The sequence below is a fragment of the Hemibagrus wyckioides genome, linkage group LG02 (assembly GCF_019097595.1).
Source record: "Hemibagrus wyckioides isolate EC202008001 linkage group LG02, SWU_Hwy_1.0, whole genome shotgun sequence".
Taxonomy (NCBI): domain Eukaryota; kingdom Metazoa; phylum Chordata; class Actinopteri; order Siluriformes; family Bagridae; genus Hemibagrus; species Hemibagrus wyckioides.
Window position 1 is genome coordinate 4,612,943 of NC_080711.1, and position 16,224 is coordinate 4,629,166.

The window sequence follows — 16,224 nt, forward strand, 5'->3', positions numbered from 1 at the left end:
GATCAAATATGAAACATGGTCTTACATAGTCCAGTGAACCAGGGGTCATCCTCCCAGGGCACGTAGCCTAGGGCTGGAGGGAATGCACCACAGTTAGACTCCACCACGTAGCCCTGGGTGGTGACGGGTGGGTTGGTGACGTTGGGTCGGAAATACGCCTTCAGTGGTGCAAATATGTTATAACGGACCCCTGATATGCAGCCCACCAAACCCGGACTGTTGTGTCTCTGTACATCGTAATCGATATCGCCAACCTCTGAGAAAAACGAGCAAAGAATTGAACATCATCAGATCATTAATCATACCACACGTGTTAATGAGTCACAATCAGCAAAGTCAACAAATAACTGCCTTAAAACAGCAATATACAACTTTTTACCTTAAACATTAGTCCTTGATTGCTGCATTACCACTTTAATTATTTTCCTATAATTCTTTTACAGCACAGCAATTTACCACCACTACCAAATTTAACCATATTTTTTTAACCAATTTTAACTCACTTTGTTTACAACACAAGAAAGTTCCTGTTATTGAAAGTTGATCCCTTTCTTAGATATTCAAAATCTTCTTACTTATTTGTATACTGCTTTTCATAATTGTCACAAAACAGCTTTACAAAAATATATAAACTCTGCTATACATTAAAATTTATCCTTAATGAGCAAGCCAAGGTGATGTTGGTGAGGAAAAACCCCCTAAGACGATATGAGGAAGAAACCTTGAGACTCCAAAGAGATGCCTTCCTCATCTGGGTGACACCAGAGAGTGTGATTATAAATCATTTACCCTATATAAGTTAAGTTGCCTTTATTTGTCACATACACATTACAGCACAGTGAAATTCTTTCTTCACATATCCCATCCTTGGGGGTTGGGGTCAGAGCACAGGGTCAGCCATGACCCCGCCGGATCAGGGTGGGTTAAGGGCTTTGCTCAAGGGCCCCAACAGTGGCAGCTTGCTGGTGCTGGGGCTTGAACCCCAATCTTCTGGTCAACAACCCAGAGCCTTAACCACTTGATCTACCAGCACTCAAGAAAGATAGATAGATAGATAGATAGATAGATAGATAGATAGATAGATAGATAGATAGATAGATAGATAGATAGATAGATAGATAGATAGATAGATAGATAGATAGATAGATAGATTGGTCGATTGATAATTTATTCATCCCAAAGGGAAATTTACAATACTATATGTACTATATGGCAAAATGTGCGATTGTGCAATTGTGTAATCAGGAAGTTCATTCTAGATATAACATAAAGTCAATTTGTTGAAGTTATCAACTGTTCACTGAAGGTGACTTGAGAGCAAAACTGGCAGCAATTGCAGTCCTAAGGACATCTTCACGGATTCCAAGTGGTACCATTCACAGCAGTCCTATGCCTCTTTAGGCTGTCCATGTGGAGTGTTTATTATACAAGTCTCTGAGATGGTACTACTGTCAGGGCTGCTGTTACAGAAATTTAATCAACACCTTACTCATTCAAAACTTACTGCATGAACAAATTTCTACTCAAGAGTTCTCCAATTCCCAGCTTCCCAAAAGTTACTTCTTAGAGATTAAAGCATTAAAATGAGCTAGTCTTTATCTTACCCATGACGCGGCCAAGAAAGATACTTTTTGGTGAGTCAAATCTGGGAATCTCCCCAGGGGTTAATCTCTCCACCCACGGCTCCATGTAATCCACCTGAAAGACACCGACACGTTAGTGTACGTAGATGTAGAAAGGTTTGCCAAGCATACAAATACCCAATCGTACCTGGGTCCATACGGTGTAGTTATGTCTGGTGATGTTGACAAAGTGAGGGAAGCCATCAGCCAGGTTCCTGGTAGTCAACTGAAATTTATGCGTTAATAAACCCAGTCGATACCTCAGGGAGAGAGTACCTGTACAGGAAGTGACATCATCAGCAGTCTTAATGTAATACCTGTCCTGATGAATGGGTAAGAGAGTGTTTAAGGTGTGTTTTGGTAATGGTGTTTGACATTTTGGTGTACCGTCTTTCTTGAGCAGCACAGCGATGTAGTCTTTGTGGAAGGAGCTAATGTAGAGCAGCACAGCTGGAGCCTGCTGGGTGCTGAAGCTGAACTCGATGTCATCTGTGGTTGTGTTGTAGCCCAGCGTGAAGTTGTGCCAGTGCGGCTCAATCCAGAAGTTTGCCCACCAGGCATCCTCCGAAATGGGCTCTTTCCGGATGTCGTAGCGCAGCCAAGCACCCACGTCGAAGAACGCTCCTATATCTGAGACCAACAAGAATGTAGGGATAGAATTAGAACTGCGCAATTGAGTTACACTGTCAGAAAAAACGGTACTGCAGAGGTACAATTTAGTTCCTAGTGGAATAAAAAATATAATGGTACCTTTAAAGGTACACAATAGGTCCTTAGGGTACAATTATGTTCCCGAAACGAGTTCTAAAGGTATGACTAGAGGTACAAAATTGTACCATTCAGGGTACCACCCCAGCGATAGCCACTTGTACCTTAAAAGGTACAGTTTTGTACCTTTCTTTCTGAGAGTGTAGTTCAAGTTATTAGAAGTCACCTCTATGACGAAAAGCTGTCCAAAGGAAGTCGAGGACTCACCTAAATGGCAGTAATAACCGTCGAAGGCTGTGTTGTTGCAGTCGCACGAGTACGAGGCGTAGCCGTCGATGCACTGCCCTCCGTTCCGGCAGGGGATGGAGGCATTAAGACATGCTCCAGTGCAGTTCCTCCGGATCCCAGTGCGCTCGTCTACCTTCCCCTCCAGATCCACAGGGACGCCATTCATTCGCAGGCCACGCAAGCAACCCAAGAAGGGTCTTAGAGTGTGATTTGCAGCACCTGCAAACAGACCGTAAAGAAAAGTCTTCAGAAATTGACTGGAAACCATTGGGATCACATTGGGAGCCACATAAAAGTAATGCAATTGAGGTTTTCATTGGAAATCTTTTCCATAGGTTCCTACTTGGTTAAAGGAAACCCTATAGAAGCTTTCCTAAGTGACTCCTCTGGCATTTACATTGCTTTCTCACCTACAAGCAGGGGTTGAGTGAACTTCATGGTGATGAAGGTTTGCCCGGGGAACTTATGGATAGCTGGAGGATAGAAATCCACTTTGAGCCGTGCCATTTTGACATTGATCTCAGCCTCCACATAGTGCCATTCGTTATCATTGAGGGGTTTGGTAGTGCGCAGGGTCACGTTCCTAATCCCGTCACCCACCATGAAGATGAACACCACCTCAGTAGTGGCTGAAAAAAGAGAGAGAGAGAGAGAAAAGGAACATAATCTGTGAATCTGTGTTATATCTTATTATATATTTTTTTTGTTTGGCACCTTACAGTTCAGCTCGATCCTGATGAAATTGCGCAGATGGTCATCAGAGTTTTCTATGAAGACCCCATTGGTGCGGTAGGTCCTGAAGTGGAAGGTGATGTCAGCACTGTTGCCGGGTTTAAAAGTTGGGAAGGTCATATAGGTGGGCTTGGTAATGGCTACCGTATTCCAGATACTTCCTATAGGAGCAAAACACTAGATAATCAGAAATGGAATAATAATGTACAATTCCTGGACTAAAACTTTCCTAACGTCTTCCCTTGCCTTACTAACAGTACTAATTCTGTCAGGTAAAGATGCCACCATTGTCTTGAGAGAGTTCCTGTCAATTTTAGTCCACTGAGTGGTTTCACACTTTAGACAGATTTCACAATGCTTAGGTCACCCTTTAGTTGTAAATCAGATTGGGTTTCAGTATTTACTCTTAATGATTTGGTGACAAACAATAACAATGAAAAACTGTGCAGTACATTAATTCCATAATTAATCAACCATGTAGTACATCTGTATTTATGGAGGTCAACAACCAACAAAGATCAATATTACAAACAAAATCATTGGACATTTTATATTGTTTTCATGGCTGAGCAAAAAGCAATAATAAATAATAATGATGGGAAAATGGATCATACAAAATCATACAAAGGTGATAACCAACAAATAATGAACAATAAATTCTGAATAATGACCAATAACTTCTGAATAGTGACCAATAACTTCTGAATAATGACTAATATGTGCCGAATGATGACCAATATCTACTAAATAATGACCAATAACTACTGAATAATATACAATAACTACTAAGTAATGAACAGGAAGTACTGAATAATAAACAATACGTACTGAATAATGACTAAAAAGTACTGAATAATGAACAATAATTACTGAATAATGAACAGTACAGTAAGTACTGAATAATGAACAATAACTACCGAATAATGAACAATAAGTACTGAAAAATGGCCAATAACTACTGAATAATAAACAATAAGTACTGAATAATGAACAGAAACTACCAAATAATGAACAATAAGTACTGAATAATGAGCAATAACTACTGAATAATGAACAATAAGTACTGAATAATGAACAATAAGTACTGAATAATGAACAATACAGTAAGTACTGAATAATGACCAATAACTACAGAATAATAAACAATAAGTACTGAATAATGAACAGTAACTACTGAATAATGAACAATAACTACTGAATAATGACCAATAACTACTGAATAATGAACAATAACTACTGAATAATGAACAATAAGTACTGAATAATGAACAATACAGTAAGTACTGAATAATGAACAATAACTACCGAATAATAAACAATAAGTACTGAATAATGAACAGTAACTACTGAATAATGAACAATAACTACTGAATGACCAAAACATACTGAATAATAAACAATAACTACTGAATAATGAACAAAATGTACTGAATAATAAACAATAACTACTGAATAATGAACAAAATGTACTGAATAATAAACAATAAGTACTGAATAATGACCAAAATGTACTGTATAATGAACAATAAGTACTGAACAATGAACAATAAGTACTGAAAAATGAACAATAACTACCGAATAATGAACAATAACTACCGAATAATGAACAATAACTACTGAATAATAAACAATAACTACTGAATAATGAACAATAAGTACTGAATAATGAACAATACAGTAAGTACTGAATAATGACCAATAACTACCGAATAATAAACAATAAGTACTGAATAATGAACAGTAACTACTGAATAATGAACAATAACTACTGAATGACCAAAACATACTGAATAATAAACAATAACTACTGAATAATGAACAATACAATATGTACTGAATAATGACCAATAACTACCGAATAATAAACAATAAGTACTGAATAATGAATAGTAACTACTGAATAATGAACAATAACTACTGAATGACCAAAACATACTGAATAATAAACCATAACTACTGAATAATGAACAAAATGTACTGAATAATAAACAATAACTACTGAATAATGAACAAAATGTACTGAATAATAAACAATAAGTACTGAATAATGACCAAAATGTACTGTATAATGAACAATAAGTACTGAACAATGAACAATAAGTACTGAAAAATGAACAATAACTACCGAATAATGAACAATAACTACTGAATAATGAACAATAACTACTGAATAACAAACTGAATGGCAATTTGATTAAATCCAAATTGGTCAAAATTCTTTTAACTTCATCATAGCCCTGTATATCATTGTTTAATCTTCTATTCCTTCTCTGCAGTCCTTCTTAAGTCCTCCTAATGATGCATTTTACACAAAACTCATTATTTCTCTAACATATTGTGCATTCAAATCCCAGTGCTACCAACGTGCCATTGCTGGACCCTCCAACAAGGCCCTTACCCCTCAACCACTCAGTATTTTGGTGTATGCAACCAATTTTTGAGCTGTAGTGCATGCAGCTGGTTATAGCAAGAAACCATTTGAAATCAGGCAACCCAATTTTTTTGCAAGAAACATCTAACATAATTTCCTTGCCTATTTTTAGAGCCTGTTGCAGATTACTCACTGTCTCCAGAACAGCGCAGTGCTCCGACACTGAATTGAGCCTCTGAGCCTGGGCGGATTGTGTCTCCGACTACAACCCTCCTGACAGGCAGATGGTCCCGGAACATCAGGTAACCTTTATCTGAATACCTGTGTAACAGACAAGCTGGCAAATTAGCATGTGTAATGACCCAGGCCAGAATCCCTTGCGAATACACATCGTTTAAGTAACTTCCCAAAATACAGTCAATTAAATGCTCTGTAATGGTAGTACCAGCACTCTTAAGACACTTTGGTCTTCTTCATGAATTTTTTCATCTGTAGGTTTCCATTCACTTATTCATTTAAATATTCATTCACGCCTATTCTTTCCCTCTCTCACCATTGGCGATAATCTGCATCGCAGTTACACCAGAACTTGGAGTCGGTGCAGGTTTGATTGATGGCACAGCCGCATTTGGCACTCTCAGGGAAAGACCCGCCCCAGTAGTCATGACTCTGGTTATGTCGACCAATCCAAAAACTATAAGGCCTTCCATCTAAAACAGGAAACAGGATGTTAAGAAAAGTTTTTTTCCAAATATAGAGCAACATTTGCTATGAACTATGCGTTAAAATTCATATGAACATAGTTTTCTTAATAGAATGTCAGCCATTTTCACCATGTTGATGTCAGATTATAAATAGCTAGCACAACATAGTATATCTTTGCTTTGGCACAAATGAAGGGTAATCAGATAATCAGTGGTTAGCCCAGGACTATGTATATTAGGGTGCCAATAATTCTGGACAGCTGCAAAATACGAACCTGATTTGTTTCTTGCAATAATTACACACATATCTGCGGCATTAGCTTTCAACCAATCAAATACTTACTTGGAGTGTTTAGAAGGCGGGACTTGTAGCACGAGAACTCGATCCACTGTTCACAATACAGTGATGTGTTGGCTAAAGCGGTGACCTCGTCCCACGAGGCGTTCACGTACTGGAGGTCTCCTATATAAGGCCGATCCAAGCTGGAGCCGGTCACTTTGGTCCTCTCGAGACGGTTGTGCTCAATGATGGTCCAGGCTTTGTTCACTGACAAACAGTAAACTGACTTAATGAGCCAAGAAATCTTGGAACAGATCCAGTAGCCGCGACAGATATTTAATAAAGATAAGTGTGCTTGGACATTTCAGAAAGGCTGTCCAGTGGGAGACACAGTAACATGTAATTAAAATAATGCTGAGATAAGAGTTTGAGAAATGATTGAGGAACTTGATTATCTGATCTCTCACTGGTCTCTGTTTCATGTTGGGAGCTAACAGACATGTGTTTAGCCTTCTAGCGCTTGATTTAGCTCGTTACAAAGTCTACCACAGAAGACGGCTTTACTTAATTGCCTGAGCTCACTCTCTCTCTCTCTCTCTCTCTCTCTCATTAAGTTAAAACTAACAGCACAAAACACTCCTGAATTCTGAAATAGGCTGAGTGCATGGACGCCATGATATGAACTGTAAGGAAATTACTTTAGCAAATTGGATATTAAACTAATTATTATTGAGTATTTGCCTTAAAAAAATAAGTCAAATCAGGCATGTAGAGAAGGATATAGTAAGGACAGTGGTGGACCATGCATTTTACACCTAGGCCTTCACTGGTGTCCTTCCTGAATTAATCCACCTCTATAGCATCATTATGACGCCACAGCAATAGATACTAATCAACCGTTAAATAGCAAAGTAAAAAAGAAATGAATCTACAATATTTCACACCTCACAAGGAATCGTCAGTTTTATTACAGTCCACATTGAAAATGCATTTGTAAGGATGTCTGCAACCAAATCGATTTCTTCTCCTCTGTCAGCCATTGTGAGTTAAACTATATATATTTTATTTAGTTTGTGTGGTTCGCTGCCTCGGACTACTCTAATTATCCAATCAAAGGACGTGAAATTGCTGACGTAATCGTATGCCTGCTAGATGGCCCCAGTGATGCCAACTCAAAGTCTGATTGGTTAATGGAACAGTTTCATTGCCACTTATTTTAAGCTACGGGCGCCTGCACTATTGATTCTGAAGGCCTTAAGGCAGATTTCTTTCACCCTGACAACACATGATGTCAGCCACTGGCTGAAATATGATTGGATAAATACTCTTATCATAAATATACACTACTGGAAGCAGCGCAACAAAGAGAAAAGCTATGAAATGTAGAGAATAGACTATTGGGAATAATTTAATACACATTCATGGAAAAATATATTAAATATATTAAAATGCCAGCAGAATCCCAGACATACTAGGTGCAAGTACTTTTCATGCACTGGATATCTATAATTTTACCAAACACCAAAGTTCCACTGTAATGGTGTGAAAATGAATGAATCTTGGCTCAGGAACCAAACTTGCAGAATTGAGGCTTGGACCTTGAAGCTTTGATACTCACCAAACTCTTGTTAAATTGTTCATACTGTATGATTCATACTCTAGTTGATCCCTGTGTCTAGTCCAGCTACTACGCTGTTAGGCTTAATACTATTTCGTTCTTCGCTTCTCTATCCTCAATCCCATGAAGCAGCCCTGACAGGATGACGAAGAGAAAACGTGGGCTTACTCTTCATCTTGCAATAGACAGTGAAAGGCTTGAGCGGGCCACTCAGGTCCGGGTCGATGGTGTAGTTTCCGGACCAGTATTTTCCGTTCAGTCTGTAGGCTTCACACGACTCCCTGTAGACGGCTGAGACGGACAAGACATCGTGAGGTTCAGATACCGTTTCATGAAGAAAGAAAAGATCTGTGAAAAGTTTCACTTACAGTTATGGCACACTTCCCCTTTGTACCCGGTGTTGTTGCAGACGCACAGGAAGTCATTCCAGGACTGGATGCACCTGCCTTCGTGTTCGCACGGGTTTGGAGAGCACCTGAAAAACGTCGGCGTAAATCAACCGCTACTGTCCAGCTTAGAACTTAGAAAAGTCAATATTTTATTTTCAGAGCCGTGTACCGAGGCTATATTTGGACAAGAATGCTTCTGAGCAGCATGAAAATTGATATACAGTTCTGCGACAGTAAGTCATGAACGAAAGAAGATAGAGCTTTTCCACTATTACTATGGGGCAAGAAGAATTTAAGACGCTATCTATTCATCCAGGTGATTAATATGGAGATTATGGGCAGTAGTATCTGGAACAATTAATAATACTGAGAGGAAGCTTATACAGTATTAAGACTCTCTCTGCAGGTATAGGGATATTTTTTGCTTTGATAATGCCATTTAGGTCACTGCAAACAAAGCTTTTAAAAGGCAGGGAGCAGCTTTTAAAGCTGTGAGCAGGATACAAATGCTTTCACAGCATCAACCTTTTGTTTGTGATGCGAATGTGCAAGTTACTTTGTGCTCTGTAATTTCTTATTTGATAGCAGGTTTGTGATTTAATTTTGCTTTATTTAAAAATTTAGGAGAATGTAAAGAGCATGATATACTGAGACATGTCTATACTGCTCCTGAATCCTGAATGCTCCGACATTTTATCCATCTACCGCTTAATAAAGATGGATAAATGTAATATGGAGTTGGCTCACCCTTTGCAGCACTAGCGTAGCCAGGAATCACAATGTGGGTGGGCCAGGAAAAAATTGGGTGGGCCTAGCCTAAAATGCATCTTTTATCAATAATCCCATCAATAATAAGCCAACACAACTACACCTGCTTGAATGCAAACCACCATTTAATCAGAGCCTAAGCCTGTATGTCATCGTAAGCAGTGTTATGAACATAACGATAAGAACAGCATGAGCACGGCAGCCACACCACACACACATACACACACGCGTGCACACATCTGACAGACGCGCCGCAACACCATTATCAAATCAGCAGGACAGTATGTAAACTGTCCGATATATGGCTCAATGGCCATATAAACCACATGAAATGAATAATGACTATACAACTACATAGTAGGAAAATGTAGATTGGTTTACTTTTACACTGGTGTGTAGGGGAGGTACACGCTGGAGAATGAAGTGCTGCTGGTGATGGTGTAAAAGGTGAATGAACACTAGCAGAGCTCCTTACTACTCGAGCTTCATGGCTCCTGAACATCGGAATTATCTTTCTCCTCTGGCTGCATACAACGTCTTTTTGACACAAACTTTATTAAGTTGCTCTGTTTCATTTTAGTTTAATGTGCAACTAAACTTCGGTGACCCTCGGTGAAATTTGCTCAGTGTGGAGGGAGATGGGTGGCAAGAGCGTAGAGACGTTTCATTCTTCCTCGTAGCCGGAGGGTGCTCTCACACAGAAAGTACCAAAATTGACTTATAGATGTAACGTATGACGTGCCAAAAAAAACTAATAGGGACAAAGGCATGTATAAAGGCATCCAGCAATCGCTGTAGTCAAAGCAATCTGTTCTGTTGTAAGAACTGACTGACTGACAGGCCCACCCATAGCTACGCAACTGCTTTGCAGCTATAACGGCTTCAACTCTTCTGGGATCCACAAGGTTTAGGAGTGTGTTTATGGGAATTTTTGACCATTCCTCTAGAAGCGCATTTGTGGGGTCAGGCACTGATGTTGCACATAAGACCTGGCTCGCAGTCTCCGCTCTAATTCATCCCAGAGGTGTTCTATGGGGTTGAGGTGCAGGCCAGTCAAGTTCCTCCACACCAAACTCACTCATCCATGTCTTTATGGACCTTGCTTTGTGCACTGGTGTGCAGTCATGATGGAACAGGAAGGGGTCATCCCCAAACTGTTCCCACAAAGTTGGAAGCATGAAATTGTCCAAAATGTCTTGTTATGAAGCTGAAGCATTAAGAGTTCCTTTCACTGGAACTAAGCTCAACCCCTGAAAAACAACACCTCAATTCAATTATTTGATGGGGTGTCCCAAAACTTTTGGCAATATAGTGTATGTAAGGTTGAGGCCTCTGGAAAAATAAAAAGGACCAACAGTGGACCCTGAGGAACATCTTAAGGAATGTCGTACTTCTTTGAATGTCTGATGGCTGCATCAGGAAGGAATTTGTGTTAAATCTATAATGCATTCAGAAATTATGCTGATTCACAAATTGCCGAAATCTCTCTTGACTAAACACAGAAAGGAAATTATTCATAATCACACTCTCTGCTGTCACCCAGATGAAGATGAGGTTCCTCTTGAGGTTTCTTTCCTTGGCACTGTCGCCTCAGGCTTGCTCATTAGAGATAAATATAAATAGAAATTTTTACTATTCTGATTTTTTTATATCTATGTAAAGCTGCTTAGAGTCAGTGTCCATTGTTTAAAGCAAATGCAAATACAATTGAATTGAATTGAATTGAATTGAATGTTTATTAGAGAAACAAAGCAGTTCAAAGGTGTTGAATAATTTCAGAAGAAATAAAAGGCAGAGAAGGTTGGTGTGTTTTAATAAAGTGGCAGATTAGGAGTTAAGCATTACCACCATGCATACACACACACACACACACACACAAAACAGCATGTCCGTAACACTGCTCGTTGAGAATATGCCTCTAGTCATGTTCATGAATGAGTCAGCTACATTAGGCAAATGGGAATCTGTGATGCTATTCATGTAGGCAACGCCTGTCATTTAATCAGACTGCTTCCATGGAAACCTCTTTTCAGCATCTGCATGAATGGTGTGACGTGTGTGTGTGCCTGTGTGTGTGTGAGAGAGAGAGACAGAGAGAGAGAGAGAGACTCACAGCTGTGTGAATCAAGCAGCATGTCAGCAAGGATCTGCTTCACTGCTTCATATTGAACACGTACTGTACGTCATCAGTAGCATTAAAAATGACTGCTGATTCAAATGGAATTGAATCTGCTTCATGAAGCACAGCCACAGCAGCACAGTAAGATTAATAGCATGCAGGCTACAAACCGCTTACTGTACACACACTGCTAAGTTCCACGTTGATGAAAATCTGATTTGTGATTTGAACTAGAAGACAAATTTTCAGGCGAACACAAAACTGCTGACACATGAAACTAGAGCAAAGAAGAACAATGACACGGTTAAAATATTATCAGAGGAAAAAATAATAGCAGTGCGTTGTATGGTAGCCGGAAGAGTCGACTCGTGAGTCAAATGATCTGATTCACTCAAATGACTCAGAATTCCTTTCACTAAGAACCATAATAAATTAGTTGCAATTTAATGCTGCTCCTTTTTAAAGATGGACTGATGGACAAGATATTTATGATATACACCAGCACAGACAGTGCATGTGTAGAAGATTCAGGCTTGCTACCGTAAATATTTCAGTTTTCCTTGTGACTGAATTGTGTCTGGGTGCCTGTATAACAAAATATATGTGTCTTGTCTTTGCTCTGTCATGGCATCTATGTTATTTGTGTCATCTCAGATTTGTTAAAATGACTCATGTACACACACACACACACACACACACAATACTGAGTATAGGTATAGGTTATACGGTTCTATATACTGTATGGAAAATGCCAAATATAATCCATAGTAAGTAGAAAATAACTTGTAGAGGAATTTGAGAGCTCTGAGCTCTCCGACTGGTGTTTAAACAGGATATAAATGTGTTTTGTGGTGCCCTTAAGGTGTCGCTTCTGACTGATGGATGTTATTACCTTCATTATTATTGCTGTGTAAAGTGAAGCAGCAGCTGCGGCAGGCAGCTTTAGGAAACACATAGTTTAGTTGTAGCATTCAGTGTTGCTCCTAGTCTGCATATGCTTTATAATAAATATTTATCTACATTTTGTTTAACTATAAATACATTTCCTGTAGCACTTATCTTACACAGGGTTACAGGGAACCTGGAGTCTATCCAAGGGGGCTCAGGACACAAGACAGGGGACACCCTGGACAGGGTAACTGTCCATCTCAGGGCACAAGGCAAGAGTCACCCTGTCCATCACAGGCCACAATCACACACATTCATACACTACGGACAATTTAGAGAAGCTAATCAGCCTACAATGCATGCCTTTGGACTGGGAGAGGAAACCCCCAACCCACTTTAATTAATGTCTTTTAATTAATTTCATTTCCTTTACTGCCACATAACCAAACCTCTTATGTTAATCCAACCAGAAACAAAATAACACACACACACACTGACCTGTCAGTGATACCGCACGTCCCCAGCAGCAGCTCTGTGTACCGGCCCCATTTCCTCTGCAGCATCACGTCGATGTCCACAGGCTCATCATCAATAAAGATCTGCTGCATACACCCATGGAAGCGCGCCAGCTTGGTCACACAGCGTTCCGTATTGTTGGTTTTAGGACAGCCTGAGCCCAAAATAAAACAAATCACACTTGTGCTCTGCTTAAAAAAAATTTTTAGCTTAAATATTGTCATTATTTACCTCCGAAGAAGTAGGTATGTCCAGTGCGAACCATAAACGGGTTAGTGATCTTCAGTGGAGAGCTCTCATCCTCGTCAATGGTGACTGACAGCAAGTTGTCTCTGGCTGCCAGATCCACCGTGTGCCAGAAACCGTCATTTAAACGATATCCTAGGGACAAACCATGCAAAATGAGACATTGTTGTGGATAACAGCCACCATTTTTCTGGAAAGCTTTTCACAAAATTTTGAATTGTCACTGCTGCACATTCTGCTGCAAGAGCACTAGCAGTCACTGAAGTCAGGTGAGAAGGTCAATGTTCCAGTTCCCCTAGAGGTGTTTGGGCCCCTTAGTTCTAATGAAGGGAACTCTTAATGACACAGCATACAGAGCCATTCTATACAAGTCTGTGCCTCCAAGTGCACAATGGCAACACTATGGGAAGGTCCACATATGGAAGTGACGGTCAAATGTTCACATACTTTTGAAAATATAGTTTTGCAAATGTATGGAATTTGAATGGAAAGAGAAATGGAAAATGGATAGAAAATTTGTTATCCATATCAGCCTAGAACTTGAAGTGACGGCAAAGCCAAAAAAAAAATGCATTTGAGACCCTGAGTGTAGCATCTCTACCTGCCAAAATAACATCCAAAATATGACCTAACCTTGCTAATATGCTAACCTTACAAGTCACAGAAGTTACTGGTTTAAAATTGGATTGGTTTAACACATTGCTTGCTAGCTGTCAGGCTGTCTATATCCTTACCAAGGAAAAGAACATCAGTATGTTACTTCAGTCTTATTCTGTTTCAGGTGTCTGGTGAGTTTCACATAGACAATTGTCCTGCTTTAAAGCTTTAAACCCTGAGGCATTAATAGTCCTATTCTATGCAGACAATCTAATCTTGAGGATCGCTCATAGCTCAGCCAATGAAAAACTTTTTGTCCTACTCCTAAACTCTGGAATAGGGTTCTAGAGAACATGAGAAATACAACCTGTAGGTGTGTTTTCAGATCTTTTCTCTTTTAGAACATAAAGAGACAAATTTACAAATCCAAAAAGAAGTTATAATGAATGTAACCTACAAAAAATGACACACTGACAAATCACCCTTCATGACTTGTCACATGAGGTCTCATGAGTCTTTCACAGACTTTCCAGAAACCCAATTTTTGGAGAACGGTTCCTTGATCATAAATGGTCAGTTGTGAGTGGTACCTGCAGCAAAGCGGAGTCTTTTGTTCCCTGGTTGTGTGAGCGTGATGTTAACTTGTCCCTCACTCAATCCAAGCTCCAGAGATCCCAGATCATCAGCAAACCTGGTAAACATTAGCAATCCTGTGTAGTCCCAAGACCGGAACTTGAACTTCACTGCCAATCGGCTCTTTCTAAAGAACCCAGGCACCTGGAGGTAGTTGTTGGGTCCTGCAAAGGTCATGGGTCTCCAAAGAAGGTCACGGCACGTGTAGTGCATCTTTTTCTAAGATGGGATGAAATGAGGAAAGGGATTTTGGATGTCCAATCACCAAAACAAACATCTTTGTAATGATATAACTAATGAACCTGAGGTAACTGGTGATTAGTACCTTTTTGGGAGCAAACCGTACATCAGGATCTTGGTACTGGGTCTTGTAAATGACATTGATTCCATTGATGAAGACGTTCTCTAAGCAACCACGGAAGTTAACTTTACCTGGGAGGTGAGGTGAGTCTTTTTCAATCACACCACCTACATATATCTAAAGACAAAAGGACAGTACAGGAGACATTTATTTTAACAAAATGTCCCAGGTGTCATTGTATAATTTTTGAAATTGCCACCCATACCTCTGGAGGTCCCCTTCAACAGAATATAAGACTACTTATGGTTCATCTGAATTTTCACTAGATACTATTAGAAATTATTACTTGCTTAAGGGCCCAATGGTGGCAATTTGGCAGTGCTGGGGCTTGAACCCTGATCTTCCAATCAACAACCCAGAGCTTTAACCACTTGAGCTACCACTGCCCCAAAACAGCAATAAAGTCAAGTTTTCGATCTTGCAGGTCACAATGAATAACTAAGGTTTTCCTGATCTTCCTGATGTTTGTCAAGGAAATGGAATTTACTCCTTGTGCTGGAAAATGTATTGCTCCAGCAGAAAAGCTCATCTGAGTAAACTCACCTGTTTGTCCAGGTCCATGTAGTCAAACTCGCCATTGAGGGTGACACGCTCAGTCTGGCTGTCTAGCGTGAAGTTGAGGTCTTGGCCATACCGTTTGATAGTGACATAGTGCCAGTGCTGTGTGTCCAGTAGATTCCCCAGCCTCACTGTGGTCATGCCGTTTATGTTATGAACTGTACTGCTTCCTGTAAAATTACACAGCGAACTCAATCATCAACACAACAGATTCCTTTATCTCAAAACACATATCCATACATTTGTAGCCCTTGATCTTTCTTTACCCAGGGATATGTGCAGGTAGAGTCGTCCAGTCTTCAGCTCTAGCATGATCATGTCTCCCTGGATGCCTTCACTGTACAGCAACACACCATCTTTCTCCAGCGTCTTAAAGTTTAAAGCATAGTGGTCCTGCAAGGTTCTCAGTGTTCCACCAGGAAATGAGTATGCCACCATGTCATCCCCCTCAAAATGCATCACGTATGAGTCTAAAGGCCAGAGGGAATTAGAGATTAAAGATCAATCAGATAAGCTAAAAAATATAAAATATGGAAATTTTTGGAAGTTTGATTTTTATGTTTTGTTGATGGAAATGATATCTTATATAGACATGTAGTCTCTTTACCATAAGGACAGCCATAGACCTCGAGCCGAACACCAATCTTTCCACCATTTTCCGTGTTCCAGCCCATTGGCAGAAGGCGCAGGTGTTTCGCAGTAAAGGCATAGTGAAAGACATTCCTCTTCACCTGGTAATAGTTCCAATTTCCAGGCAATGTCTGAGAAAGAGGAAGGAAAACCACTTATATCTTTATCGCAAATGTATATTATAAAGCAAATCAGT

General features: G+C 39.7%; 1 protein-coding gene and 1 long non-coding RNA gene across 3 annotated transcripts in view; one reads left to right on the top strand and one right to left on the bottom strand.

Annotated features, from left to right (window-relative positions):
• Nucleotides 1–16,224, bottom strand: part of cntnap1 (contactin associated protein 1) — a 37,258-nt gene that overhangs the window by 8,801 nt on the left and 12,233 nt on the right. Inside the window, exons 4-22 of the mRNA XM_058405227.1 lie at nucleotides 16,006–16,159; nucleotides 15,665–15,868; nucleotides 15,384–15,568; nucleotides 14,805–14,957; nucleotides 14,437–14,698; nucleotides 13,235–13,384; nucleotides 12,986–13,157; nucleotides 8,692–8,798; nucleotides 8,492–8,614; nucleotides 6,769–6,972; nucleotides 6,275–6,431; nucleotides 5,915–6,042; nucleotides 3,338–3,511; nucleotides 3,029–3,247; nucleotides 2,598–2,837; nucleotides 2,010–2,252; nucleotides 1,771–1,898; nucleotides 1,605–1,698; nucleotides 26–256 (exon numbers count right to left, since the gene is read on the bottom strand). Coding sequence (XP_058261210.1) covers nucleotides 26–256; nucleotides 1,605–1,698; nucleotides 1,771–1,898; nucleotides 2,010–2,252; nucleotides 2,598–2,837; nucleotides 3,029–3,247; nucleotides 3,338–3,511; nucleotides 5,915–6,042; nucleotides 6,275–6,431; nucleotides 6,769–6,972; nucleotides 8,492–8,614; nucleotides 8,692–8,798; nucleotides 12,986–13,157; nucleotides 13,235–13,384; nucleotides 14,437–14,698; nucleotides 14,805–14,957; nucleotides 15,384–15,568; nucleotides 15,665–15,868; nucleotides 16,006–16,159 — 3,328 coding nt within the window. The remainder of the gene's footprint in view (nucleotides 1–25; nucleotides 257–1,604; nucleotides 1,699–1,770; nucleotides 1,899–2,009; nucleotides 2,253–2,597; nucleotides 2,838–3,028; nucleotides 3,248–3,337; nucleotides 3,512–5,914; nucleotides 6,043–6,274; nucleotides 6,432–6,768; nucleotides 6,973–8,491; nucleotides 8,615–8,691; nucleotides 8,799–12,985; nucleotides 13,158–13,234; nucleotides 13,385–14,436; nucleotides 14,699–14,804; nucleotides 14,958–15,383; nucleotides 15,569–15,664; nucleotides 15,869–16,005; nucleotides 16,160–16,224) is intronic.
• Nucleotides 1–16,224, top strand: part of LOC131362936 (uncharacterized) — a 43,452-nt gene that overhangs the window by 3,696 nt on the left and 23,532 nt on the right. For both annotated transcript variants that reach the window (XR_009206258.1, XR_009206257.1), the window contains exons 2-3: nucleotides 3,340–3,407; nucleotides 5,894–6,023. This is a non-coding gene — a long non-coding RNA (uncharacterized LOC131362936). The remainder of the gene's footprint in view (nucleotides 1–3,339; nucleotides 3,408–5,893; nucleotides 6,024–16,224) is intronic.